The sequence below is a fragment of the Mustelus asterias genome, chromosome 13 (assembly GCF_964213995.1).
Source record: "Mustelus asterias chromosome 13, sMusAst1.hap1.1, whole genome shotgun sequence".
NCBI lineage: Eukaryota > Metazoa > Chordata > Chondrichthyes > Carcharhiniformes > Triakidae > Mustelus > Mustelus asterias.
The window spans coordinates 108,739,017-108,762,829 of NC_135813.1; the positions used below are offsets into that span (position 1 = coordinate 108,739,017).

The 23,813-nt window shown below is 43.8% G+C and overlaps 1 protein-coding gene across 1 annotated transcript in view; it reads left to right on the plus strand.

Annotated features, from left to right (window-relative positions):
* The window catches only part of LOC144503177 (leucine-rich repeat-containing protein 43-like), a 41,762-nt gene that overhangs the window by 17,243 nt on the left and 706 nt on the right, over positions 1-23,813 (plus strand). Inside the window, exons 3-6 of the mRNA XM_078227684.1 lie at positions 5,001-5,140; positions 6,055-6,135; positions 6,860-7,084; positions 14,040-14,145. Coding sequence (XP_078083810.1) covers positions 5,001-5,140; positions 6,055-6,135; positions 6,860-7,084; positions 14,040-14,145 — 552 coding nt within the window. The remainder of the gene's footprint in view (positions 1-5,000; positions 5,141-6,054; positions 6,136-6,859; positions 7,085-14,039; positions 14,146-23,813) is intronic.

The window sequence follows — 23,813 nt, forward strand, 5'->3', positions numbered from 1 at the left end:
TTTTTCAAGGAATGTCTTTCTCGGGTTCTACAGGACAATGTTCCGAGCAGACAGGGAGCAGTTGGTAGGTTAAAGGAACCGTGGTGTACGAAAGCTGTGCGGGACCGAGTCAAGAAGAAAAGGAAAGCGTACAAAAGGTTCAGAGAGCTTGGCAAAGATAGGGATCTAGATGAGTATACGGCTTGTAGGAAGGGGCTAAAGAAGGAAATTAGGAGAGCCAGAAGGGGTCACGAGAAGGCCTTGGCAGGTAAGATTAAGGAAAACCCTAAGGCGTTCTATAAATATGTGAAAAGTAAAAGGATGAGACGTGAAGGAATAGGGCCTATAAAAGGTGAAGGCAGGAAAATCAGTACGGAACCAGTAGAAATGGCAGAGGTGCTTAATGAGTATTTATGACCCGGACCCGCATATGGACCCGGACCGCAAGGTCCTTCTGATCCTCTACCGTACTAAGAGTCTTTCCCTTTATATTGTACTCCTTCATCCCATTCGACCTGCCAAAATGGACCACTATGCATTTATCTGGGTTGACGTCCATCTGCCACTTCCCCGCCCAGTCTATGTCCCTCTGTAGCTTCTGACATCCCTCCAGACTATCCACAACCCCACCAACCTTCGTGTCGTCGGCAAACTTACCAACCCATCCCTCCACTTCCTCATCCAGGTCATTTATGAAAATGACAAACAGTAAGGGTCCCAGAACAGATCCCTGGGGCACACCACTGGTGACCGACCTCCATTTAGAAAAAGACCCATCTATATCCACTCTCTGCCTCCTTTCGGCAAGCCAGTTCTGGATCCACAGGGCAGCAGCCCCTTGGATCCCATGCTCTCTCACTTTTCCGAGAAGCCTTGCATGGGGGACCTTATCGTACGCCTTGCTAAAATCCATATAAACCACATCTACCGCCTTCCCTTCGTCAATGTGTTTAGTCATATTTTCGAAGAACTCCACCAGGCTCGTAAGGCACGATCTGCCTTTGGCAAAGCCATGCTGCGTATTCTTGAGCATACTAAACCTCTCTAAATGTTCATTTATGTCGTGCTTTTCATAACTTTGGGCTGTTTGAAAGTGCTTCACAGTCAATGAAATGCTTTTGAGTTGTTTTGAGGTTAGGAAACACAGTTGCCATTTTCCACATCGCAGAAGCCACTCAATCAGCATTGAGAGCCAGAATTTTCCGACCTCACTGGTGGCTGGGATTCTCCAGTCCTGCTGCAGTAAACGGTGATTTGGCAGATCGCCAAATTCTCACTGGCAGCGGCTTGGGCGTGAATGGCTGGAGAATTCTTAGCCAAGATGTTGGTTTCTCTCTGGTTATGATGATGATGGTTGAGGAATAAATGTAGTCCAGGACACAAGGCGAGTGGGGGAGATACCCCGTTCATCTTCAAATGTTTTATTTTACACCAATCCAAGAGGGTTTAACTTCTCATCAAAAAGGCTCTACCTGTGACAGTGCAACTCTTCCACACTTCCTATCACTGCACTGAAAGTGTCACCTAGATTATCTGGTCAAGACTTTGGAGTGTTTTAAAGTTTATTTATTAGTGTCACAAGTAGACTTACATTAACACTGCAATGAAATCCCGGTGAAAAATCCCGAGTCGCCACACTCCGGCACCTGTTCGGGTACACTGAGGGAGAATTTAGCATGGCCGATGCACCTAACCAGCATGTCTTTTGGACTGTGGGGGAAACCAGAGCACCCAGAGGAAACCCACACTGACATGTGGAGAATGTGCAGACAGTGACCCAAACCAGAAATCGAACCCGGTCCCTGTTGCTGTGAGGCAGCAGTGTTAACCACTGTGCCACCAAGTGCAACTTCACCTTTTGCCTCAGAAGCAAGAATATTTTCACCGAACACATTGCTGGCCTCTGGGTAAGTGTGTCACTGTGTTTGAATTCAATCCAGAAGAGCTGACAGTAATCTTCTTTCATTCAAATACAAACAGATGAAAATAATGAACAACACCAGCTGGTCCACTGAATTGGTTCCATATTGTGGCTCTAGGTGCCTGCGAGTAGGAACACCAGCTCCTGGGAGAACAAAGAACAAAGAACAGTACAGCACAGGAAACAGGCCCTTTGGCCTTCCAAGCCTGTGCCGCTCATTGGTCCAACTAGACCATTCGTTTGTATCCCTCCATTCCCAGACTGCTCATGTGACTATCCAGGTAAGTCTTAAACGATGCCAGCGTGTCTGCCTCCACCACCCTACTTGGCAGCGCATTCCAGGCCCCCACCACTCTCTGTGTAAAAAACGTCCCTCTGATATCTGAGTTATACCTCGCCCCTCTCACCTTGAGCCCGTGACCCCTCGTGATCGTCACCTCCGACCTGGGAAAAAGCTTCCCACTGTTCACCCTATCTAAACCCTTCATAATTTTGTACACCTCTATTAGGTCTCCCCTCATTCTCCCTCTTTCCAGAGAGAACAAGCTCAGTTTACCCAATCTCTCCTCATAGCTAAGACCCTCTAAACCAGGCAACATCCTGGTAAACCTTCTCTGCACTCTCTCTAAAACCTCCACGTCCTTCTGGTAGTGCGGCGACCAGAACTGGACGCAGTACTTCACATGTGGCCTAACCAGCGTTCTGTACAGCTGCAACATCAGACTCCCTCCACTTAGAGGGATTAGCGGGTAAAATATGTAGGGATATGGGGGTAGGGCCTGGGTGGGATTGTGGTCGGTGCAGACTTGATGGGCCGAATGGCCTCTTTCTGTACTGTAGGGTTTCTATGGTTTCTATGGTTTCCAGCTTTTATACTCTATACCCCGTCCTATAAAGGCAAGCATACCATGTGCCTTCTTCACCACCTTCTCCACCTGTGCTGCCACCTTGAAGGATTTGTGGACTTGCACGCCTAGGTCCCTCTGTGTTTCTATACTCTTGATGGTTCTGCCATTGATTGTATAACTCCCCCTTACATTAGTTCTTCCAAAATGGCAGATGGAATTTAATCCAGATAAATGCGCATTTATCTGGATTAAATTCCATCTGCCATTTCTCCGCCCAATTTTCCAGCCTATCTATATCCTGCTGTATTGTCCGACAATGTTCATCGCTATCCGCAAGTCCAGCTATCTTCGTGTCATCCGCAAACTTGCTGATAACACCAGTTACATCTTCTTCCAAATCATTTATATATATCACAAATAGCAGAGGTCCCAGTACAGAGCCCTGCGGAACACCACTGGTCACAGACCTCCAGCCGGAAAAAGACCCTTCGACCACTACCCTCTGTCTCCTGTGGCCAAGCCAGTTTTCTACCCATCCAGCCACCTCTCCTTGTATCCCATGAGCCTTAACCTTCTTAACCAACCTGCCGGAAGCAAAAATTAACACACTGATAGGAAAATGAAATTTTGAAAAATCCTCTCTGAACCTTAGGCACAATTAAAATGATTTCTAGAAGAGCAGAGTGTCCATGAGGTCCCTCAATAAACATCCCACCTACATGTTATACGCAGCGATATCCACCTCAGCCAAGAACTCGACATGGTGGCACAGTGGTTAGCACTGCTGCCTCACAGCGCCAGGGACCTGGGTTCGATTCCCGGCTTGGGTCACTGTCTGCGTGGGTTTCCTCTGGATGCTTCGGTTTCCTCCTGCAGTCTAAAGATGTATGGGTTAGGTGGATTGGCCATGCTAAATTGCCCCTTAGTGTCAGGGGAATGAGCTCGGGTAAATGCATGGGGTTATGGGGATTGGGCCTGGTTGGTGCAGTCTTGATGGGTCGAATGGCCTCCTTCTGCACTGTAGGATTCTGACTCTCGTTTGAAATAATTCCACAACACCTACCCGAGCCTTCAACTTGTTACAGGGGACAGTGACGCGCTGTGAAAACAACACAACTTTTACAGATGCCTCCTTGTCTTCCTAATCTATCCAGCTGAAACAATCTATCCAGATAGATGCAGCCTGGGCTCATCAAATCAAATCATCTCATAGTCTGTGCTTTATCCGGGTAAAAAGACACACCTCTGCAAAGCTATTATGGTAAATAAAATAAAGACACTTTTACTGCAGGACAACCACAGATGACAGAATATCAATTTTTGGGATTGGAGGGTGAATATAGTGATGAATAAGAGGAACAGGCTAAAAATAAGTATTACTGCTGCAGATTCTGTGACGTGGATAAGATCCCAAACTTGCAACAACTCAAAAGACAATCACTCAAAGTTTAATAAAAGATATAATAAATACAGGTTAAGTGTGAAAGATAGATAAATGTTTGAGCTGTTTAATATATTTTTAGGAGTATGCTGAAATGTAAGTTAAGAGCTTTGTGTCTGTCGAAGACACAATTGGTGACAAGTGGCAGAGAAAATACAGATAGATTCAGATTTATCACTGACAAAAATTTCTATATTATTGTTTACCCCACTGCAGCTCTTGTTTTTAACGGAGGTGAATAAATGCCAAACTAAGACAAACTAAACATTCCTGCAAAATTGGGCATACTTAATGAAAATATGGTACAGTTCAGACCATGTCACCCATGTTTCTTTCCATCCCATCTCTTCAATCTCTTCCTACTTACATTTTCTCCATTTTGAATTCTCCGTTATTTTTTGTCCGTAAGCTTTAATATTTCAGCTGGAAAATATTCCTTCCTCGTTCACTTTATGTTGTTGTGCTGCCTATTACTGATGCTGTGGTGATTCTTCTCTTTGAGGGCAACACAACAGAGTAAGGGTCACCTGGCCTGCTTGACCAGTCGGGACTCAGAGTGGGGAATTCTCCCCAGGGAGAGGAGCTCTCCTCGGCAGAGGTATTTTAGAGCAAACATGTTGCTGCTCTTGAAGATCACTAAATAAATCCCTTTTCATTCACTAATAAAGTTTCTGACAGTGCGTCAATACAGATGCCCAACACAATTTCCTACACTTCTCTTATGTAAGGTGATGGGAAACAAGTTTCTGTGAAAAGAAAAGTAAGCTACAAAAAATATATATATGTATTTTTAATATCATTTTCCCTTCAGTGTTTAATCACAAGTTACCTCAAAAACCGTGGGGAGATCCTGTCATATATAACTATTCCAAGATTCACCTGGTGAAAGAATTGTATGCACTCAAGCAATTGCTGCAGCATGGGCTGACAGTAACTGTCATCGAAGAAAAGGTAGGCCTTGTTTGTAGTTATCAGCTGCCAATTCTGTTTTGTCACGAATCTGCCATTTTCTGAAACATGCTTTCACATTTCTGCCACATGAAATCATGGGGTTTCCTTGAGTTTTAATCGCTGATTGAAGTTGATGTGGATGTTATGAATCTTTTCATGTGCCACAATGAAAAAAACTCTGTAATCTTGGACAGCGACTCTGTTCTGATGAATGCCTGATGATCTGGATCTAGAATTTTGTAGTCAAAATCTATCTGTGGGTTTGAGACAGTTTAATCCATTATAAAAAACTGTGGGTAGAAACCCCAGTCGGAGTGAGTGTAGAATTTCTCATTTCCACTCACAGCGAAATTCATTTAAGACTCCTATTTTTCTTTTTATAGTGAATGGGGCTGAGAGGCCCCATAGATCAGGCATCATCATGGATAGCATGGTGGCACAGTGGTTAGCACTGCTGCCTCACAGCTCCAGGGACCCGGGTTCGATTCCCGGCTTGGGTTGCTGTCTGTGTGGATTTTGCACGTTCTCCCCATGTCTGCGTGGGTTTCCCCTGTGTGCTCTGGTTTCCTCCCACAGTCCAAAGATGTGTGGGTTAGGTTGATTGGCCATGCTAAATTGTTCCTTAGTGTCCTGGGATGTGTATGTTAGAGGGATTAGCACAGTAAATATGTGGGGTTTCAGGGATAGGGCCTGGGTAGGATTGTTATTGGTGCAGACTCAATGGGCCGAATGGCCTCCTTCTGCACTGTAGGGATTGTACCATCTTATGAACTCAGAGTACTTTTGTGGAACACTGAAATCTTGATGGATTTTGTAACTTTTTACTTTGCTTCGTGATGTGATCTAATTCTCAGATTGAACATTTATCAGGTGAATGTTTTATTTTGAGATTAAAGTTTTGTTTGTTTCAATAGATCCTTTCCTGGCCAATCGAGACAGAGGAGGACAAGATTCCAGAAACTCCTGTGAAAGGGAAAGCTCATGATTCTGCAAAGGTTGTAGCAATAATGCATATGCAAATCTATATCAGGAAAGCAAAGGAAAGGGTTCTGTCATATCTCAGAGCACGCCATCCATCCCTTCAACCAGATGAAATAATTTCCTATACTGCACATTGAAAATATCTTTTCTCACTTAGAAATCCTCAAAACGTTGAGGAAGTATTGCTCTTTAATATCATAATCGCAGGGATTTAGTGTTTCAATTTGGGTGAAGACCCTTGGATGTGACTAGTGATGTTAGTCATAGAATCTCGACAGTGCAGAACGAGGCCATTTGGCCCATCAGTCCTGCACCGACATCAATCCCATCCAGGCTCTATCCCCGTAACCCCACATATTTACTCTGCTAATCCCCTTGACACCAAGGGTTAATTTTAGCATGGCCAATAAACCTAATCCACACATTTTTGGAATGTGTGCGGAAACTGGAGCACCCAGAGGAAACCCACACAGAGACGAGGAGAACATGCAAACTCCATGCAGACAGTCACCCGAGGCCGGAATTGAACCTGGGTCCCTCGCGCTCTGAGGCAGCAGTGCTAACCACGGTGCCAACGTGCCACCTCATCTAGTCATAGACTCAACACTACCAGTTTGTCGGGTTTTGTGCCAAGCTAAGGGTGCCAGACATTAAACAGTAGTATAAAAATGCTTGTTTTGTTTTGGTGTTTGCAAGTGTTGATTTGGCTATAATGTATATTTTTTGAGGAGGAACTAGGGAGGCAAAGACAGCAGCAAGAATACAAAGGGAATAGACAATGACAAGGAGAAAAAAAAGACACCTTCTTTGCTTCAGAGTGATCCACCCATTCAGAAAATACTTGGCGATTATCATATCAATCTGCACTCCATTGTGACAGGAAATCACTACATTGAGATGGTTTGTGATTTAGGCGTTCCTAAAATTGAGGAAAAAGTGAATTTGCCGACACCAGACATCAAGGTACTGTACAAATATCTACATCTAAAATAAGAGCTAAATGGCATGTTACTATGTAACCATATCGACACAGTTAAGATGGTGAGCTAATATTAAATTCATCCGAAAGCATGAATCTTTTAACAGAAAAGAATGCAAACACAAGAGAATAAGATTATTTTGTCAAATGTACTGGTGATAGTTTATTGTACATTGTGTTTTAATTGTGATCAGTTGCCTAACTGTCAAGGCAGAGATGACGTTTTCGTAACTAAAATGTGCTAAACCCAATAGATAACTGCTGTGGCCTGGATAAGTAGATATTTGATGTCTCGTAGATCTCAGAATCATGACAAGATATTGCTTCCTCACTCTGTCCGTTGTACCAAAGGTATTAGATATACAGCACGTAGAGTAGAATAGCATGATAGCTGTCTACAGGCTAATTAAGGTTTAAGGAGCATAATATTAATATTATAATTAATTTACATGATTCCTTATCCTGGAGGTTTGCTAATTCATTTGTAGTTTGGGAAGACGTTGGCCTAGTGGTATTATCGCTAGAAGATTAACCCAGAAACTCAGCTAATATTCTGGGGACCTGCGTTCGAATCCCGCCATGGCAGATGGTGGAATTTGCATTCAATAAAAACTATCTGGAATTCAGAGTCTACTGATGACCGTGAAACCATTGTCGATTGTTGGGAAAAACCCATCCAGTTCACTAATGTTTTTTAGGGAAGGAAATCTGCCATCCTTACCTGGTCTGGCCTACATGTGACTCCAGAGCCACAGCAATATGGCTGACTCTCAACTGTCTTTTGAAGAAGGGCCACTAGGGATGGGCAATAAATGCTGGCCAGCCAGCGACGCCCATGTCCCACAAATGAATTTAAAAAAAGTTAGGGCTGGCTTCCCTATGATATTCCAATAAGACAAACCTGCCCACATCTCTGAACCCACCTTGACCCATTTCCCTGTGCCAGGAGCATCTGGTGTGAGTTGTGGGCTCCTGACAGGACTCCAATATATGAGAAGGCATCCACCATTGTATCCTCGGAATATATAATCTCCTCCTCATACCTTACCTGATGAAATCATTAAACCTCTTGCAGAACTGAGTTGCTGTGCAGGGTAATTGGAGGTGGCACTTGCTGCCTTGTTTGCTTACTTCCACACTGACTGTGGAATTATCTCAGATAACACCTGCTCTCCATTCCAAAGAGGGCTCCCTGTAAACAACAATGTGCTGCCGCCTCTGTAAGCGTGTGAGATCTGTATTCTGAAACAGCCCACTGAGAAATTGTGCCACGATTATCCATCCTGTAGATCAACAGATAAATAGTTCCTGTTGATACCTGGTTCTTTAAGCTGCAAATAAATCCTGTAGCTGCGCATCATTTCCTGTCTTAGTGGCAAGTTCCTAATTGTAGGAGGAAATATTACTGGCGGCATACTTTGTAAGTATGCCAGGACCAACACTAGTTTAGCTAGATGGGCAAAAGTCATAGAATCATAGAATCGCTACAGTACAGAAGGAGGCCATTCAGCCCTTCTAGTCTGCATCGTCTTCTTGCTCACACTTCCAACAGCAATCAAACTGGAAGATCTAAAATAGACTTATGCTGTGGATAAGGACCTAATGTTTCAATCATAGGAACACAGAAAGCACAAGTAAACCATTCAGCCTGTTCAACCTGTCCCACCATTCTTGTTTTTGATTTGTTCACGGGATGTGGGCATCACTGACTAGGCCAGCATTTATTGCCCATCCTTAATTGTCCTTGAGAAGGGTCATCCGATCACAGTTGATCTGTACCTCAGCTCCATTTCCCCTCACAGGAACATTAGGAGTAGGCCATTTAGCTCCTTCAGCCTATTTCAATTGATCATGATTTATCTGTACTGGCCTTTGCCATTTATCCCTCAATACCTTTGGCTAATAAATGTCGACCTTCAATTTTAAGTTAACAACTAATCTAACATCCACAGCCATTTGCTTCTAAAGAACCACTGAACTTCAACGACCCTTTTTGGGTAAAATTCTTTTCTAACTTCACTCCCAAGACGTCTGACTTTAACTTTTAGCCAATGCCCCCTAGTCCTTAACTCCCCAACTAATGTAGATAATTTTTCACCATCTATTATTCTATGGACTCTTTTATTTCTTACCCTCAATATCTTCAAAACTTTGGTAACCTTCTAAATTCTAGGGATCAAAACCCGAATTTGAGTAACCTATCTTTTTACTTTAACTCTTGAAGTTCATGTCACAGTTTAATAAATCTACCCACACTCCTTCCAATTCCAATTTAAGGTGTGGTGCCCAGAATTGCATACAATATCTTGGGTGTGGTCTAGCTGAAGGAGAATATGTCACTCCTTGTATTAAAGTTCTCTAGATAGAAAGCTGAACATTTCATTAGTTTTCTTGATTCTTTTCTGTAACTGTCTATGACATTTTAACTATCTACATGGGCTCCTAGGTCACTCTGAACTTCCATTGTTTCTAGCCTTTCACTATTTAGAAAGTGCTCCAACCTACCCTTTTTAAGTTCTACATAAGAACTAGGAGCAGGAGTAGGCCATCTGGCCCCTCGAGCCTGCTCCGCCATTCAATAAGATCATGGCTGATCTTTTCGTGGACTCAGCTCCACTTACCCGCCTGCTCACCATAACCCTTAATTCCTTTACTATCAAAAATTTATCTATCCTTGCCTTCAAAACATTCAATGAGGTAGCCTCAACTGCTTCACTGGGCAGGGAATTCCATAGATTCACAACCCTTTGTGTGAAGAAGTTCCTCCTCAACTCAGTCCTAAATCTGCTTCCCCTTATTTTGAGGCCATGCCTCCTAGTTCTGGTTTCACCCGCCAATGGAAACAACTTCCCTGCTTCGATATTATCTATTCCCTTTATAACCTTATATGTTTCTATAAGATCTCCCCTCATTCTTCTAAATTCCAATGAGTATAGCCCCAGTCTACTCAGTCTCTCCTCATAAGCTAACCCTCTCAACTCCGGAATCAACCTAATGAATCTCCTCTGCATCCCCTCCAGTGTCAGTATATCCTTTCTCAAGTAAGGAGACCAAAACTGTACACAGTACTCCAGGTGTGGCCTCACCAGCACCTTCTACAGTTGCAACATAACCTCGCTGTTTTTAAACTCCATCCCTCTAGCAATGAAGGTCAAAATTCCATTTGCCTTCTTAATTACCTGCTGCACCTGCAAACCAACTCCTTGTGATTCTTGCACAAGGACACCCAGGTCCCTCTGCACAGCAGCATGCTGCAATTTTTTACCATTTAAATAATAATCCATTTTGCTGTTATTCCTACCAAAATGGATGACCTCACATTTACCAACATTGTACTCCATCTGCCAGACCCTCACCCACTCACTTAGACTATCTATATCCCCTTGCAGACTTTCAGCGTCCTCTGCACACTTTTCTCTGCCACTCATCTTAATGTCATCTGCAAATTTTGACACACTACACTTGGTCCCCAACTCCAAATCATCTATGCTATGTTCTGAGTGGACAATCTCCTGTTTGCCTATGTTAAAAACCATTTGCCCCAGATTCTTTTTTTATTATTCATTCGTGGGACATGGGCATGGCTGACTGGCCAGCATTTATTGCCCATCCCTAGTTGCCCTTGGAGGGCAGTTGAGAGTCAACCACATTGCTGTGGCCTGGAGTCACGTGTTGGCCAGACCAGGTAAGGACGGCAGATTTCCTTCCCTAAAGGACATTAGTGAACCAGATGGGTTTTTCCAACAATGGATAATGGCTTCATGGTCATCAGTAGATTATTAATTCCAGATATTTTTTATTGAATTCAAATTCCACTATCTGCCATGGCAGGATTCAAACCTGGGCTCCCAGAACATTAGCTGAGTTTCTGGATTAATAGTCTAGCAATAATACCATTAATCCATTGCCTCCTCAAGATTCACTTAGGATAGGACTTTCTAGCCCTTCCTGCTGCTGGGATCTTCCAGTGCCTCCGAAGGCGACTCCCACCCCCCTCCACCCTACGGCAGGATCCCTGGTAGCGGGATGAGCAAGCCACTCAAAATGCCGTAAACATTGGTGGGACTGGAACATCCCACTGGTCGCCAATTACAAGGCGCCTCCGCCACCAGAAAACACGCTGCGGGGGATCTGGAAAATCTCGCCCTTAATCTATTCATAATGGTTTGTAATTTTATGCTTCTATCTAAACTGCCTTTAATATTACTTATCTTCATATCATCAGCAAACTTGGATATGTGATTCTCTACTCTAACTCTGCCGTCGAAATTATTGATAAAAATCATGAATAGCTGAGAACCCAATACAGATTCCTGTGAGATGCCACAATTCATATCCTCCCAATTCGAGTACCTTCCCATTAACCCTAACTCTCTGGCTTCTGTTGCTGAACCAATCTCCCAGCCAGGTCAATAATTCAACTTCAATTCCATAAGCTGCACCTTTTGGTCACATTCTCTTATGAGCGACTTTACTGAATGCTTTCTGGGGATCGATATAAATAACATCCATAGACATTCCCTTGTTCTGCTGGTCTATAACTCATTGGTTTCCCACTCCCAGCATTCTTATCCAGCTGAGTGATGTGCAATTTTCCAATCTTTTAAGGAATAATTTTAGAAAACTTTGGAAGATGATAATGAGGGCATCTGTGATGTTCTCACCCCTTCCTTTAAAATCCTGGGGTGGAAACCATCTGATTCTTGGGTAAGAACAGAAAATGCTGGAAATACTCAACAGATCAGGTTATATTGTGAATATTTGAAGAAAGATCTTGGGGATTTTTCACTCTTTCAAATCTACTATGTTCTTCATTCCAATTATTTTGGTTCTCATCCTTGATTCAATGCTGCTGTTCTCATAGAATCCTACAGTGCAGAAGGAGGCTATTCAGCCCATCAAGTCTGCACCAACCACAATCCCACCCAGACCCTAGCCCCATAACCCCATGCATTTACCCTGACGCTAAGGGACAATTTAGCATGGCCAATCCATCTAACCTGTACATCTTTGGACTGCGGGAGGAAACCGTAGCACCCGGAGGAAACCCATGCAGACACGGGAGAACGTGCAAACTCCACAAAGACAGTGACCCAAGCCGGGAATCAAACCTGGGTCCCTGGCGCTGTGAGGCAGTAGTGCTAACCATGTGCCACCGTGCCACCCTTCTCTTCCTTTGCTGTTAATACTGACGCAAAGTAGTTATTCAACATACCCTTATTTCCATTTACAGTCTCACTATTATCAGTTTTCAATGGCCTACGTTGCTCCTGTTCACCCTTTTCCAAATATAATTGCGTCCTCCTTTAATGTGTACCTTTTTGATACTCTTACCTTATAACAATCTGCTCCTCTCAGCCTGGAACATTTCCATTGAGCTGGGATCTACTGCCTTTGGCAGCAAGAAATTCCTGATTTCCATTATTCTTTCTGTGGGAAGGTGCTTCCTGATTTCACTCCTGAATGGCTTAGCACTAATTTTAATTTTCCTCAGGGAATCCCGGCACTGTGGATTATCCTACCAATGCAAACAGTTCCTCTGTATCTACCCTTTGTGATTTTAAACACGTCAGTTGCATAATTTCTCAACCTTCTAAACTCAGGGGAGTACCAGCCAAGCTTATACAAACTGTTCAGCTAATTTAACTCTTCAAGCCCTGGTATAACACTGGTAAATCTGTGCTATAATTCTTCCACAACCAATATTTTGAAGTTTGGGACCCAAAACAGAATGCAGTACTCCAGATAGGGTCTGTACAACTGAAGAGTAATTCTTCCCTTAGTACTGCAGCCACCATGAACTAAAGGTCAATGTTCCATTAGCTTTTTAAATTACTTTTTGTAACTGTGCACTAGCTTTGACTGATCATGTACCTGGACACCCAAATACCTTTGCTCCTCCGCAGTCCCTGATCTCTGGTCATGAAGAGAATATTTCAATTTGTCTTTATTGGATCCAAAGGGAATAACTTATGTTTCATTCATTTGTGCGATGCGGGTGTCGCTGGCTCGCCATCATTTATTGCCCATCCCTATTTGCCCGAGGGCTGTTGAGAGTCAACCACATTGCTGTGGCTCTGGAGTCACATGTAGGCCAGACAATGTAAGGATGACAGATTTCCTTTCCTAAAGGACATTAGTGATCCAGATGGGTTTTTCCAGCAATCGAAAGCAGTTTCATGGTCGTCGGTAGGTTCTTAATTCCAGATATTATTTGTTGAATTCAAATTCCACCATCTGCCATGGCAGGATTCGAACCTGGGTCCCTAGTTTCTGGATTAATAGTCCAGCGATAATACCACTCGGACATTATCTCCACCTTACAATGTTCCACACTGAACTCCAATTGTCACAGACTTGTTCACTTACTGAATCTATCTATGTCCAGTTGTAGCTTCATACTCACATCTGTACAAGGGCCAGATTTTTATCAGTCAAGTATATCAAAAGATACAGAGCAAAGGGAAATGGCTTTTGAGGGGGCAGATCAACCATGATCTAACTTACTGTACATCCTAACCTAATGTCACCTGCAAGTGTCCATTCCTTCACCTGTCAGTCATGCAGATGAGGCTCCGTGGTACAGACCCCTGGGGAAAGCCATTTGTCGCAGCCTGTCTGTCAATCACTGAACATTCTCTTTATCCCTTGCCTCTGTCCCCTGCCTTCACACCAATTACCAACCCATGTCACAAGGTTACCTTTAATTCCTCGTGCTTTACCTTTTTCCAACCTAATTACAGAAAGGTGTTAAGAGGAGGTCAGAGTTCACCCTCGGAAGACCCATAACTTTGGAGGAAAGAGCCAATATTGCTTCCAAGTATCTTCATTTATTGTTGCAGGCAGCAAGCAGCCAATCACTGTGGCAGTTATAATAGTTCGATATTAATCTTTTCATTTGGTTTTATGAAGCTGTTCATGTCCATAATTCCTCCTTAGGAGACTAAAAAGGGCAAAGGTGCAAAGAAAAAAGGCGACGATTCAAAATTGGGGAAAGACTCGGGGGCAAGCGGAAAAAGTAAATCGAAAGACACACCAGATAACAGTAAGTGCAGTAATTGTCTCTGATACCGATGTGCCAACCTATTGCCCTTCACTTGGTCAGATGATTTGTACCTCGTGTTTAATCAGTTACAGTGAATTCTGATTATATTACTTCCTAGACATATTGCCTGTTATTTAATAACTTTGCAATAATCACTTTAAAATAATGAATAATTGAAAATACTGATGCTAATGTACACTGAAATCACAATGGGCATTAGCCTTTGACACCCGATACAACATTCGGCACTGACTTTGATAAGGAAACAAAATGAATGAAGCAATTTGCCAGGTAAAGGAAGGGAAGCGACCAGGGTGGTGGCTGCACGGAGCAGAGATGGAAATCAGTCAGCCATAGAGTCATAGAGGTTTACAGCATGGAAACAGGCCCTTCGGCCCAACTTGTCCATGCCGCCCTTTTTTTTTAAAACCCCTAAGCTAATCCCAATTGCCCGCATTTGGCCCATATCCCTCTATACCCATCGTACCCATGTAACTATCTAAATGCTTTTTAAAAGACAAGATTGTACCCGCCTTTACTACTACCTCTGGCAGCTTGTTCCAGACACTCACCACCCTCTGTGTGAAAATATTGCCCCTCTGGACACTTTTGTATCTCTCCCCTCTCACATTAAACCTATGTCCTTTAGTTTTAGACTCCCCTACCTTTGGGAAAAGATATTGACTATCTAGCTGATCTGTGCCCCTCATTATTTAATAGACCACTGTAAGGTCACCCCTCAGCCTCCTAGGCTCCAGAGAAAAAAATCCCAGTCTATCCAGCCTCTCCTTATAACTCAATCCATCAAGACCTGTTAGCATCCTAGTAAAGCTTTTCTGCACTCTTTCTAGTTTAATAATATCCTTTCTATAATAGGGTGACCAGAATTGCACACTGTATTCCAAGTGTGGCCTTACCAATGTCTTGTACAACTTCAACAAGACATTCCAACTCCTGTATTCAATGTTCTGATCGATGAAACCAAGCATGCCGAATGCCTTCTTCACCACTCTCTCCACCTGTGACTCCACTTTCAAGGCCCTTGAATATAAAATCTGGCCCTTGAATGTAAAACAAATCCAAAGCTGTTTATTCTCAAATAGAAGTTGAAAAGACACCAATAATGGTCAGAAGTCGTCTGTAAATAGTATATTAAATATGCAGGAGGTGCACAAATCTGTCTTCAGCAAAACGAAGGATCAGTTGCCATATTTTTGTGTTTGATTCAAATTAGGAAATTAACTGTTCTGACTTGATAAAATGTGGATCAGGAAAAATCCTACAAAAAAATAAACCGTATTACGAATTGAACTAATCACACCGCACCATTACATTTTTCATAGTGATTCGAGTTTCATTTTGGATTGCTGACCCAGCTAACTTTGTAGTTATATTTATAACATAAAAAACACAAGCACATCAATATAAAAAAAAAGTCATTCAGCAATAACATATAAAATATATAATTTAACATGAGAAATATTTTTTTGTTAAATTTTTGTAGGATCCTTCCTGATCACCATTTCACCAAGTCAGAATGATTAACTTCCTAATTCAATTACAAGGGGGCACAGGTTTAAGGTGAGAGGGGGGAAAGTTTAAGGGAGATGTGCCGGGGAAGAAATGGGCAGCACGGTGGCACAGTGGTTAGCATAAGACCATAAGACCATAAGACATAGGAGCGGAAGTAAGGCCATTCGGCCCATCGAGTCCACTCCACCATTCAATCATGGTTGATTTCAACTCCATTTACCCGCTCTCTCCCCATAGCCCTTAATTCCTCGAGAAATCAAGAATTTATCAATTTCTGTCTTGAAGACGCTCAACGTCTCGGCCTCCACAGCCCTCTGTGGCAATGAATTCCACAGACCCACCACTCTCTGGCTGAAGAAATTTCTCCTCATCTCTGTTCTAAAGTGACTCCCTTTTATTGTAAGGCTGTGCCCCCGCGTCCTAGTCTCCCCTGTTAATGGAAACAACTTCCCTACGTCCATCCTATCTAAGCCGTTCATTATCTTGTAAGTTTCTATCAGATCTCCCCTCAACCTCCTAAACTCCAATGAATATAATCCCACGATCCTCAGACGTTCATCGTATGTCAGGCCTACCATTCCTGGGATCATCCGTGTGAATCTCCGCTGGACCCGCTCCAGTGCCAGTATGTCCTTCCTGAGGTGTGGGGCCCAAAATTGCTCACAGTACTCCAAATGGGGCCTAACCAGTGCTTTATAAAGCCTCAGAAGTACATCCCTGCTTTTGTATTCCAAGCCTCTTGAGATAAATGACAACATTACATTTGCTTTCTTAATTACGGACTCAACCTGCAAGTTTACCTTTAGAGAATCCTGGACTAGGACTCCCAAGTCCCTTTGCACTTTAGCATTATGAATTTTGTCACCGTTTAGAAAATAGTCCATGCCTCTATTCTTTTTTCCAAAGTGTACGACCTCGCACTTGCCCACGTTGAATTTCATCAGCCACTTCTTGGACCACTCTCCTAAACTGTCTAAATCTTTCTGCAGCCTCCCCACCTCCTCAATACTACCTGCCCCTCCACCTATCTTTGTATCATCGGCAAACTTGGCCAGAATGCTCCCAGTCCCGTCATCTAGATCGTTAATATATAAAGAGAACAGCTGTGGCCCCAACACTGAACCCTGCGGGACACCACTTGTCACCGGTTGCCATTCTGAGAAAGAACCTTTTATCCCAACTCTCTGCCTTCTGTCTGACAGCCAATCGTCAATCCATGTTAGTACCTTGCCTCGAATACCATGGGCCCTTATTTTACTCAGCAGTCTCCCGTGAGGCACCTTGTCAAAGGCCTTTTGGAAGTCAAGATAGATAACATCCATTGGCTCTCCTTGGTCTAACCTATTTGTTATCTCTTCAAAGAACTCTAACAGGTTTGTCAGGCACGACCTCCCCTTACTAAATCCATGCTGACTTGTCTTAATCCGACCCTGCACTTCCAAGAATTTAGAAATCTCATCCTTAACGATGGATTCTAGAATTTTGCCAACAACTGAGGTTAGGCTAATTGGCCTATAATTTTCCATCTTTTTTCTTGCACTGCTGCCTCACAGCGCCAGGGACCTGGGTTCGATTCCCGGCTCGGAACACTGTCTGTGTGGAGTTTGCACATTCTCGCCTTGTCTGCGTGGGTTTCTTCCGGGTGCTCTGGTTTCATCCCACATTCCAAAGATGTGCAGGTTAGGTGAATTGGCCATGCTACATTCTCCCTCAGTGTACCCGAACAGGCGCCGGAATGTGGCGACTGGGGGATTTTTACAGTAATTTGCAGAACCATAAAGGGTGTAGATACGCAGAGGGACCTGGGTGTGCAAGTCCACAGATCCTTGAAGGTGACGTCACAGGTGGAGAAGGTAGTGAATAAGGCATATGGCATGCTTGCCTTTATAGGACGGGGCATAGAGTATAAAAGTTGGGGTCTGATGTTGCAGTTGTATAGAACGTTGGTTCGGCCGCATTTGGAATACTGCGCCCAGTTCTGGTCGCCACACTACCAGAAGGACGTGGAGGCTTTAGAGAGAGTACAGAGGAAGTTTACCAGGATGCTGCCTGGTATGGAGGGGCTTAGTTATGAGGAGAGATTGGGTAAACTGGGGTTGTTCTCACTGGAAAGATGGAGGATGAGGGGTGATCTAATAGAGGTGTATAAAATTATGAAAGGCATAGATAGGGTGAATGGTGGGAAGCTTTTTCCCAGGTCGGTGGTGACGTTCACGAGGGGTCATAGGTTCAAGGTGAGGCGGGGGAGGTTTAACACGGATATCAGAAGGACGTATTTTACACAGAGGGTGGTGGGGGCCTGGAATGCGCTGCCGGGCAAGGTAGTGGAGGCGGACACACTGGGAACGTTTAAGACTTATCTAGATAGCCACATGAACGGAGTGGGAATGCAGGGATACAAACGAATGGTCTAGTTTGGACCAGGGAGCGGCGCGGGCTTGGAGGGCCGAAGGGCCTGTTCCTGTGCTATATTGCTCTTTGTTATTTGTTCTATGAAGAGCTTGTCGGAGGAACGGCTGAGGACTCTGTGTCTGTACTCGTTGGAGTTTAGAAGAATGAGGGGGGATCTTATTGAAACAGGATACTGCGAGGCCTGGATAGGGTGGACGTGGAGAGAATGTTTCCACTAGTAGGAAAAACTAGAACCAGAGGCACAACCCCAGGCTGAAGGGATGATCCTTTAAAACAGAGATGAGGAGGAATTTCTTTAGCCAGAGAGAGGTGAATCTGTGCAACTCTGCCGCAGAAGGCTGTGGAGGCCGGGTCATTGAGTGTCTTTAAGATAGAGATAGATAGGTTCTTGATTGATAATGGGATCAGGGGGGTTATGGGGAAAAGGCAGGAGAATGGGAATGAGAAAAAAATCAGCCATGATTGAATGGAGGAGCAGACTCGATGGGCCGAGTGGCCTAATTCTGCTCCTATGTCTCATGGTCTAATATATATGGTGCAGCATTACACAAATCTTAAAGAGTTTTTCTGAAGTTGCAGATAAATATTACAAATATTCTACCATGAAGCCCATTATATATGTAAACTTTGTGCCTTGTGCTCATCACATGCTTTCCAACTTAAGTAAATTTGCCGTTCCATAGAGATGGGTTAAGCACTGGGCTAATTGGACCACAGAAAACATCATCAACTGTGCTGCAATGAGCAATCACAAGGGAGGTTAACCAATGTGCTGTAAAAGTATTAATATTATTGTAGAGGTGTTTATTTAAAGTTCCAGGCCATTTAAAAGGCTTACGGCAGGAAAATCATAGCTTCATAGAACATGAGAGGCCATTCGGGCCATAATATCTGCCAGTTTGCTGATAAATCCACATGATTACTCCCAGTCCCTTGCTCTTTATTTCTAGTTCTAATTAATTAATTCAAATTAATTATTCAGTTTATTTTTAAGGGTTACTATTAAATCAACTTGCCAATGTTTCAGGCATTCCAGATCCTAAAGAACTGTCTGCAAAAAAAAAATTCTCTCCAACTCCCACCTGGTTCTTTTACCATTTATCTTAAATCAGTGTCCTTTCCTTGTTGGCTGGCCTGCCACTGAAAACAAGTCTCCGTAAATACCAAAAGTCTCCATGATTTTGAACACCTCTACCAAAACTCAACTTTAATCTGTTCTTAGAATGTTCTCAGCTTTATTAGTCTCTCCGTGTGATTTTTTGATTTGATTCATTCATAAAACATGAGTGTCACAGGCAAGGCCAGCATCTATTACCTATTCCTCATTGCCCTTAGCAAGCCATCTTCTGGGTCTGCTGCAGTTAACGTGGTGTAGTTACTCCCACAGTGCACTTTACTGTAATGGTTGAAAGGACTGAGTGGCTTATTAAACTATTCCAGTCGGCTGTTAAGAGTCAACCCCGTTGCTGTGGATCTGGGATCACACGTAGGCCAGACTGAGTAAGGATGGCAGACTTCTCCAACACCTACTGAAGGACAGTAGTGAATTAGATGGGTGTTCATGACAATGTGATAGTTTTATGATCATCATTACAGATGATCCAGATTTATTAATGAACTGAATTTAAATAACTCCAAGCAGCCAAGATGGGATTTGAACTCACATTTGTCCAAGGTAGATCATGCCTTACGAGGCTAATTGAATTTTTTGAAGATGTAACTAATCATAGAAATCATAGAAACTCGACAGTACAGAAAGAGGCCATTCGGCCCATCGAGTCTGCACCGACCACAATCCCACCCAGGCCCTACTCTCATATCCCTACATATTTTACCCACTAATCCCTCTAACCTACACATCTCAGGACACTAAGGGCAATTTTTAGCATGGCCAATCAACCTAACCCGCACATCATTGGACTGTGGGAGCAAACCGGAGCACCCGGAGGAAACCCATGCAGACATGAGGAGAATGTACAAACTCCACAAAGACAGTGACCCACGCCAGGAATCGAACCCAGGTCCCTGGAGCTGTGAAGCAGCAGTGCTAACCACTGTGCTACCATGCTGCCCCGGTACGGTACGGTAAGAACTAGACACATAGACGAGGGAAGAGCAGTAGATGTAGTTTATATGGATTTCAGCAAGGCGTTTGATAAGGTGCCCCAATAAGCAATAAACAAGGCTTATTGAGAAAGTGAAGGGGCATGGGATACAAGGGGACATTGCCTTGTGGATTCAGAACTGGCTTGCCCACAGAAGGCAAAGAGTGGTTGTAGATGGGTCTTTTTCAGCATGGAAGTCGGTCACCAGTGGAGTGCCCCAGGGATCTGTTCTGGGACCCTTGCTCTTTGTGACTTTTATAAATGACCTGGATGAGGAAGTGGAAGGATGGGTTGGCAAGTTTGCTGATGACACAAAGGTTGGTGGTGTTGTGGATAGTGCAGAGGGATGTCAGCAGTTGCAACGAGACATAGATAAGATGCAAGACTGGGCGGAGAAGTGGCAGATGGACTTCAACCCAGATAAGTGTGTGGTGGTTCATTTTGGCAGGTCGAATAGGATGAAAGAATATAATATTAAGGGTAAGATGCTTGGCAGTGTGGAAGATCAGAAGGATCATGGGGTCCGGGTTCATAGGACGCTCAAAGCAGCGTCGCAGGTAGAGGCTGTGGTTAGGGAGGCGTATGGAATACTGGCCTTCATCAATAGAGGAATTGAGTTTAGAAATCGGGAGATAATGCTGCAGCTGTATACGACCCTGGTCAGACCCCACCTGGAGTACTGTGCCCAGTTCTGGTCACCTCATTACAGAAAGGATGTGGAAGCCATAGAAAGGGTGCAGAGGAGATTTACAAGGATGTTGCCTGGATTAGGTGGCATGCCTTATGAGGATAGGTTGAGAGAGCTAGGTCTTTTCTCCTTGGAGAAGCGAGGGATGAGAGGTGACCTGATAGAGGTGTATAAGATGTTGAGAGGTATTGATAGAGTGGATTCTCAGAGGCTCTTACCCAGGGCTGAAATGGTTGCCACAAGAGGTCACAGGTTAGGGTGCTGGGGAGTAGGTACAGAGGAGATGTTAGGGGTAAGTTTTTCACTCAGAGGGTGGTGGGTGCGTGGAATCGGCTGCCGGTAGTGGTGGTGGAGGTGGATTCGATAGGGTCTTTTAAGAGACTTTTGGATAAGTTCATGGAAGTTAGTAAGATAGAGGGTTATAGGTAAGCCTCGTAGGTAGGGACATGTTTGGCGCAACTTGTGGGCCGAAGGGCCTGTTTGTGCTGTAGCTTTTCTATGTTCTATGTTCTATGGTCTATCTCCAGAGCATTAGCCCAGCCCTATTACCAAGCCACTGCTATTACCACTATGCTACTATCCCCCTAATCGCTTATCCCTGCTATCATTCCAGTAAACCTAGTGACTCTCCTCTGCATCCTCTCCTTGACAACCATCTTACAATGTGATGCCCAGAATCGGACACAACAGTCTAACTGAGGCCTATAACCAATGCTTTATAACTGTTTACCATAATTTCCTTGCTTTTGTTCTCTGTGCTGCTTTTATTTACAAAGATGAGGATCATGTAAGCAATTTTTTTAACAGCCTTTTTAAGTTGTCCTCCCACTTTCAAAGGTTGGTGTCCATGAACCCTTATGTCTCTTGGCTCGTGTTCCTCCTTTAGAATCGCACCATTTCACTTATGTTGCTTCCCCTCGTTCTTCCTTTCAGCTGCTGAAATTTGCTGGCCCCTTCCCGCCGGCGGGGTTTTCCAGTCCCACCAATGGTGACTCCCGCTGACACGGCTGCCCTAGTGGGGAGGGTGTGAACAATGGGAAAATCCATTGACAGTAGCAGATCAGAACATCCCGCCTTGCGCTAATGAAGGTATAATTCAGACAATAGCATGATTAGCTCTTAAAAAGAGGGCAAGAAGATAAAGGAAGTGTCACAACTTCCAACAAATAAGAATGATGAGAACACCCTTACACAAATAAACTGCACTAATTCATACATAACAATATCAAGGTCGAATGTGATAATGCAAAAGAAATCCACTCAAGTGGATAGAGCTGTGAAGAAGGCCTATAGTGTGTTAGCTTTTATTAACAGGGGGTTGGCGTTTAAGAGCCGTGGGGTTATGCTGCAACTGTACAGGACCTTGGTGAGATCACATTTGGAATATTGTGTGCAGTTCTGGTCACCTCACTATAAGAAGGCTGTGGAAGCGCTGGAGAGAGTGCAGAGGAGATTTACCAGGATGCTGCCTGGTTTGGAGGGTAGGTCTTATGAGGAAAGGTTGAGGGAGCTAGGGCTGTTCTCTCTGGAGTGGAGGAGGCTGAGGGGAGACTTAATAGAGGTTTATAAAATGATGAAGGGGATAGATAGAGTGAACGTTCAAAGACTATTTCCTCGGGTGGATGGAGCTATTACAAGGGGGCATAACTATAGGGTTCGTGGTGGGAGATACAGGACGGATATCAGAGGTAGGTTCTTTACGCAGAGAGTGGTTGGGGTGTGGAATGGACTGCCTGCAGTGATAGTGGAGTCAGACACTTTAGAAACATTTAAGCGGTTATTGGATAGGCACATGGAGCACAGCAGGATGATAGGGAGTGGGATAGCTTGATCTTGGTTTCAGATAAAGCTCGGCACAACATCGTGGGCTGAAGGGCCTGTTCTGTGCTGTACTGTTCTATGTTCTATGTTCTAAATGTGTAAATTTGCATTACTTACCATGAGAAGCTAATCCATTGCAACAGGAAATGTATAGTTATTAATTTGTTGACAGCTTTTCTTTTGCAAAAAACATATCCTCATACAGTGCAGAAAAGACCTTTCGGCCCATCGAGTCTGCACCGACTCTCTGACAGAGCATTTTCCCCCTGGCCCTGTTCCCGTAACCCTACATATTTTCCATGGCAGATCCATCTAACCAACACATCTTTGGACTGTGGGAGGAAACCCACACAGGGGAGAACGTGTAGACTCTGCACAGACAGTCACACAAGGTCGGAATTGAACCCGAGTCCCACAGAGCTATGAAGCAGCAGTGCTAACCACTGTGCCACCGGCATTCATGGAATATCTGAAAGAACATTACAAAACATTTCATAATGATGATCACAGAAAGTGCAACATTATTCAAGTTTTCTACATAGATTATGTTGCACTCTGAGCTGCTTCAATGCAATCAAAGGAACACTACAGACATTCCATAATGGTCACCACAGGGCAATAATATTTAAATTATCTACATAGATCAAGTTATGCTCTGGGATGCTTCAATACAATTGTGAATCATGTAATATTTACAGTATCCCTTCAATGTGAGTCATACAGCCCAAGGCAATTTCCAATTCCAAGCCTCTCAGTACATTATGGCTGAAAGGTCTTACAGTAAGTAGTCTCACAACACCAGGTTAAAGTCCAACAGGTTTATTTGGTAGCAAATACCATAAGCTTACCAAATAAACCTGTTGGACTTTAACCTGGTGTTGTGAGACTTCTTACTGTGCTTACCCCAGTCCAACGCCGGCATCTCCACATCATGAAAGGTCTTAGACAGCAACCGTTCCCTGTGTGAGTATCAAAGTGTTACAGTTTTCCAATCAAGTCGATAATTGCCAGTGTCACAGTTCACATTATTTTCCAATGTGTTTAATTTGTACAGACAACAATGGTTAGCGCTGCTGCCTCACAGCGCCAGGGACCCGGGTTCGATTCCC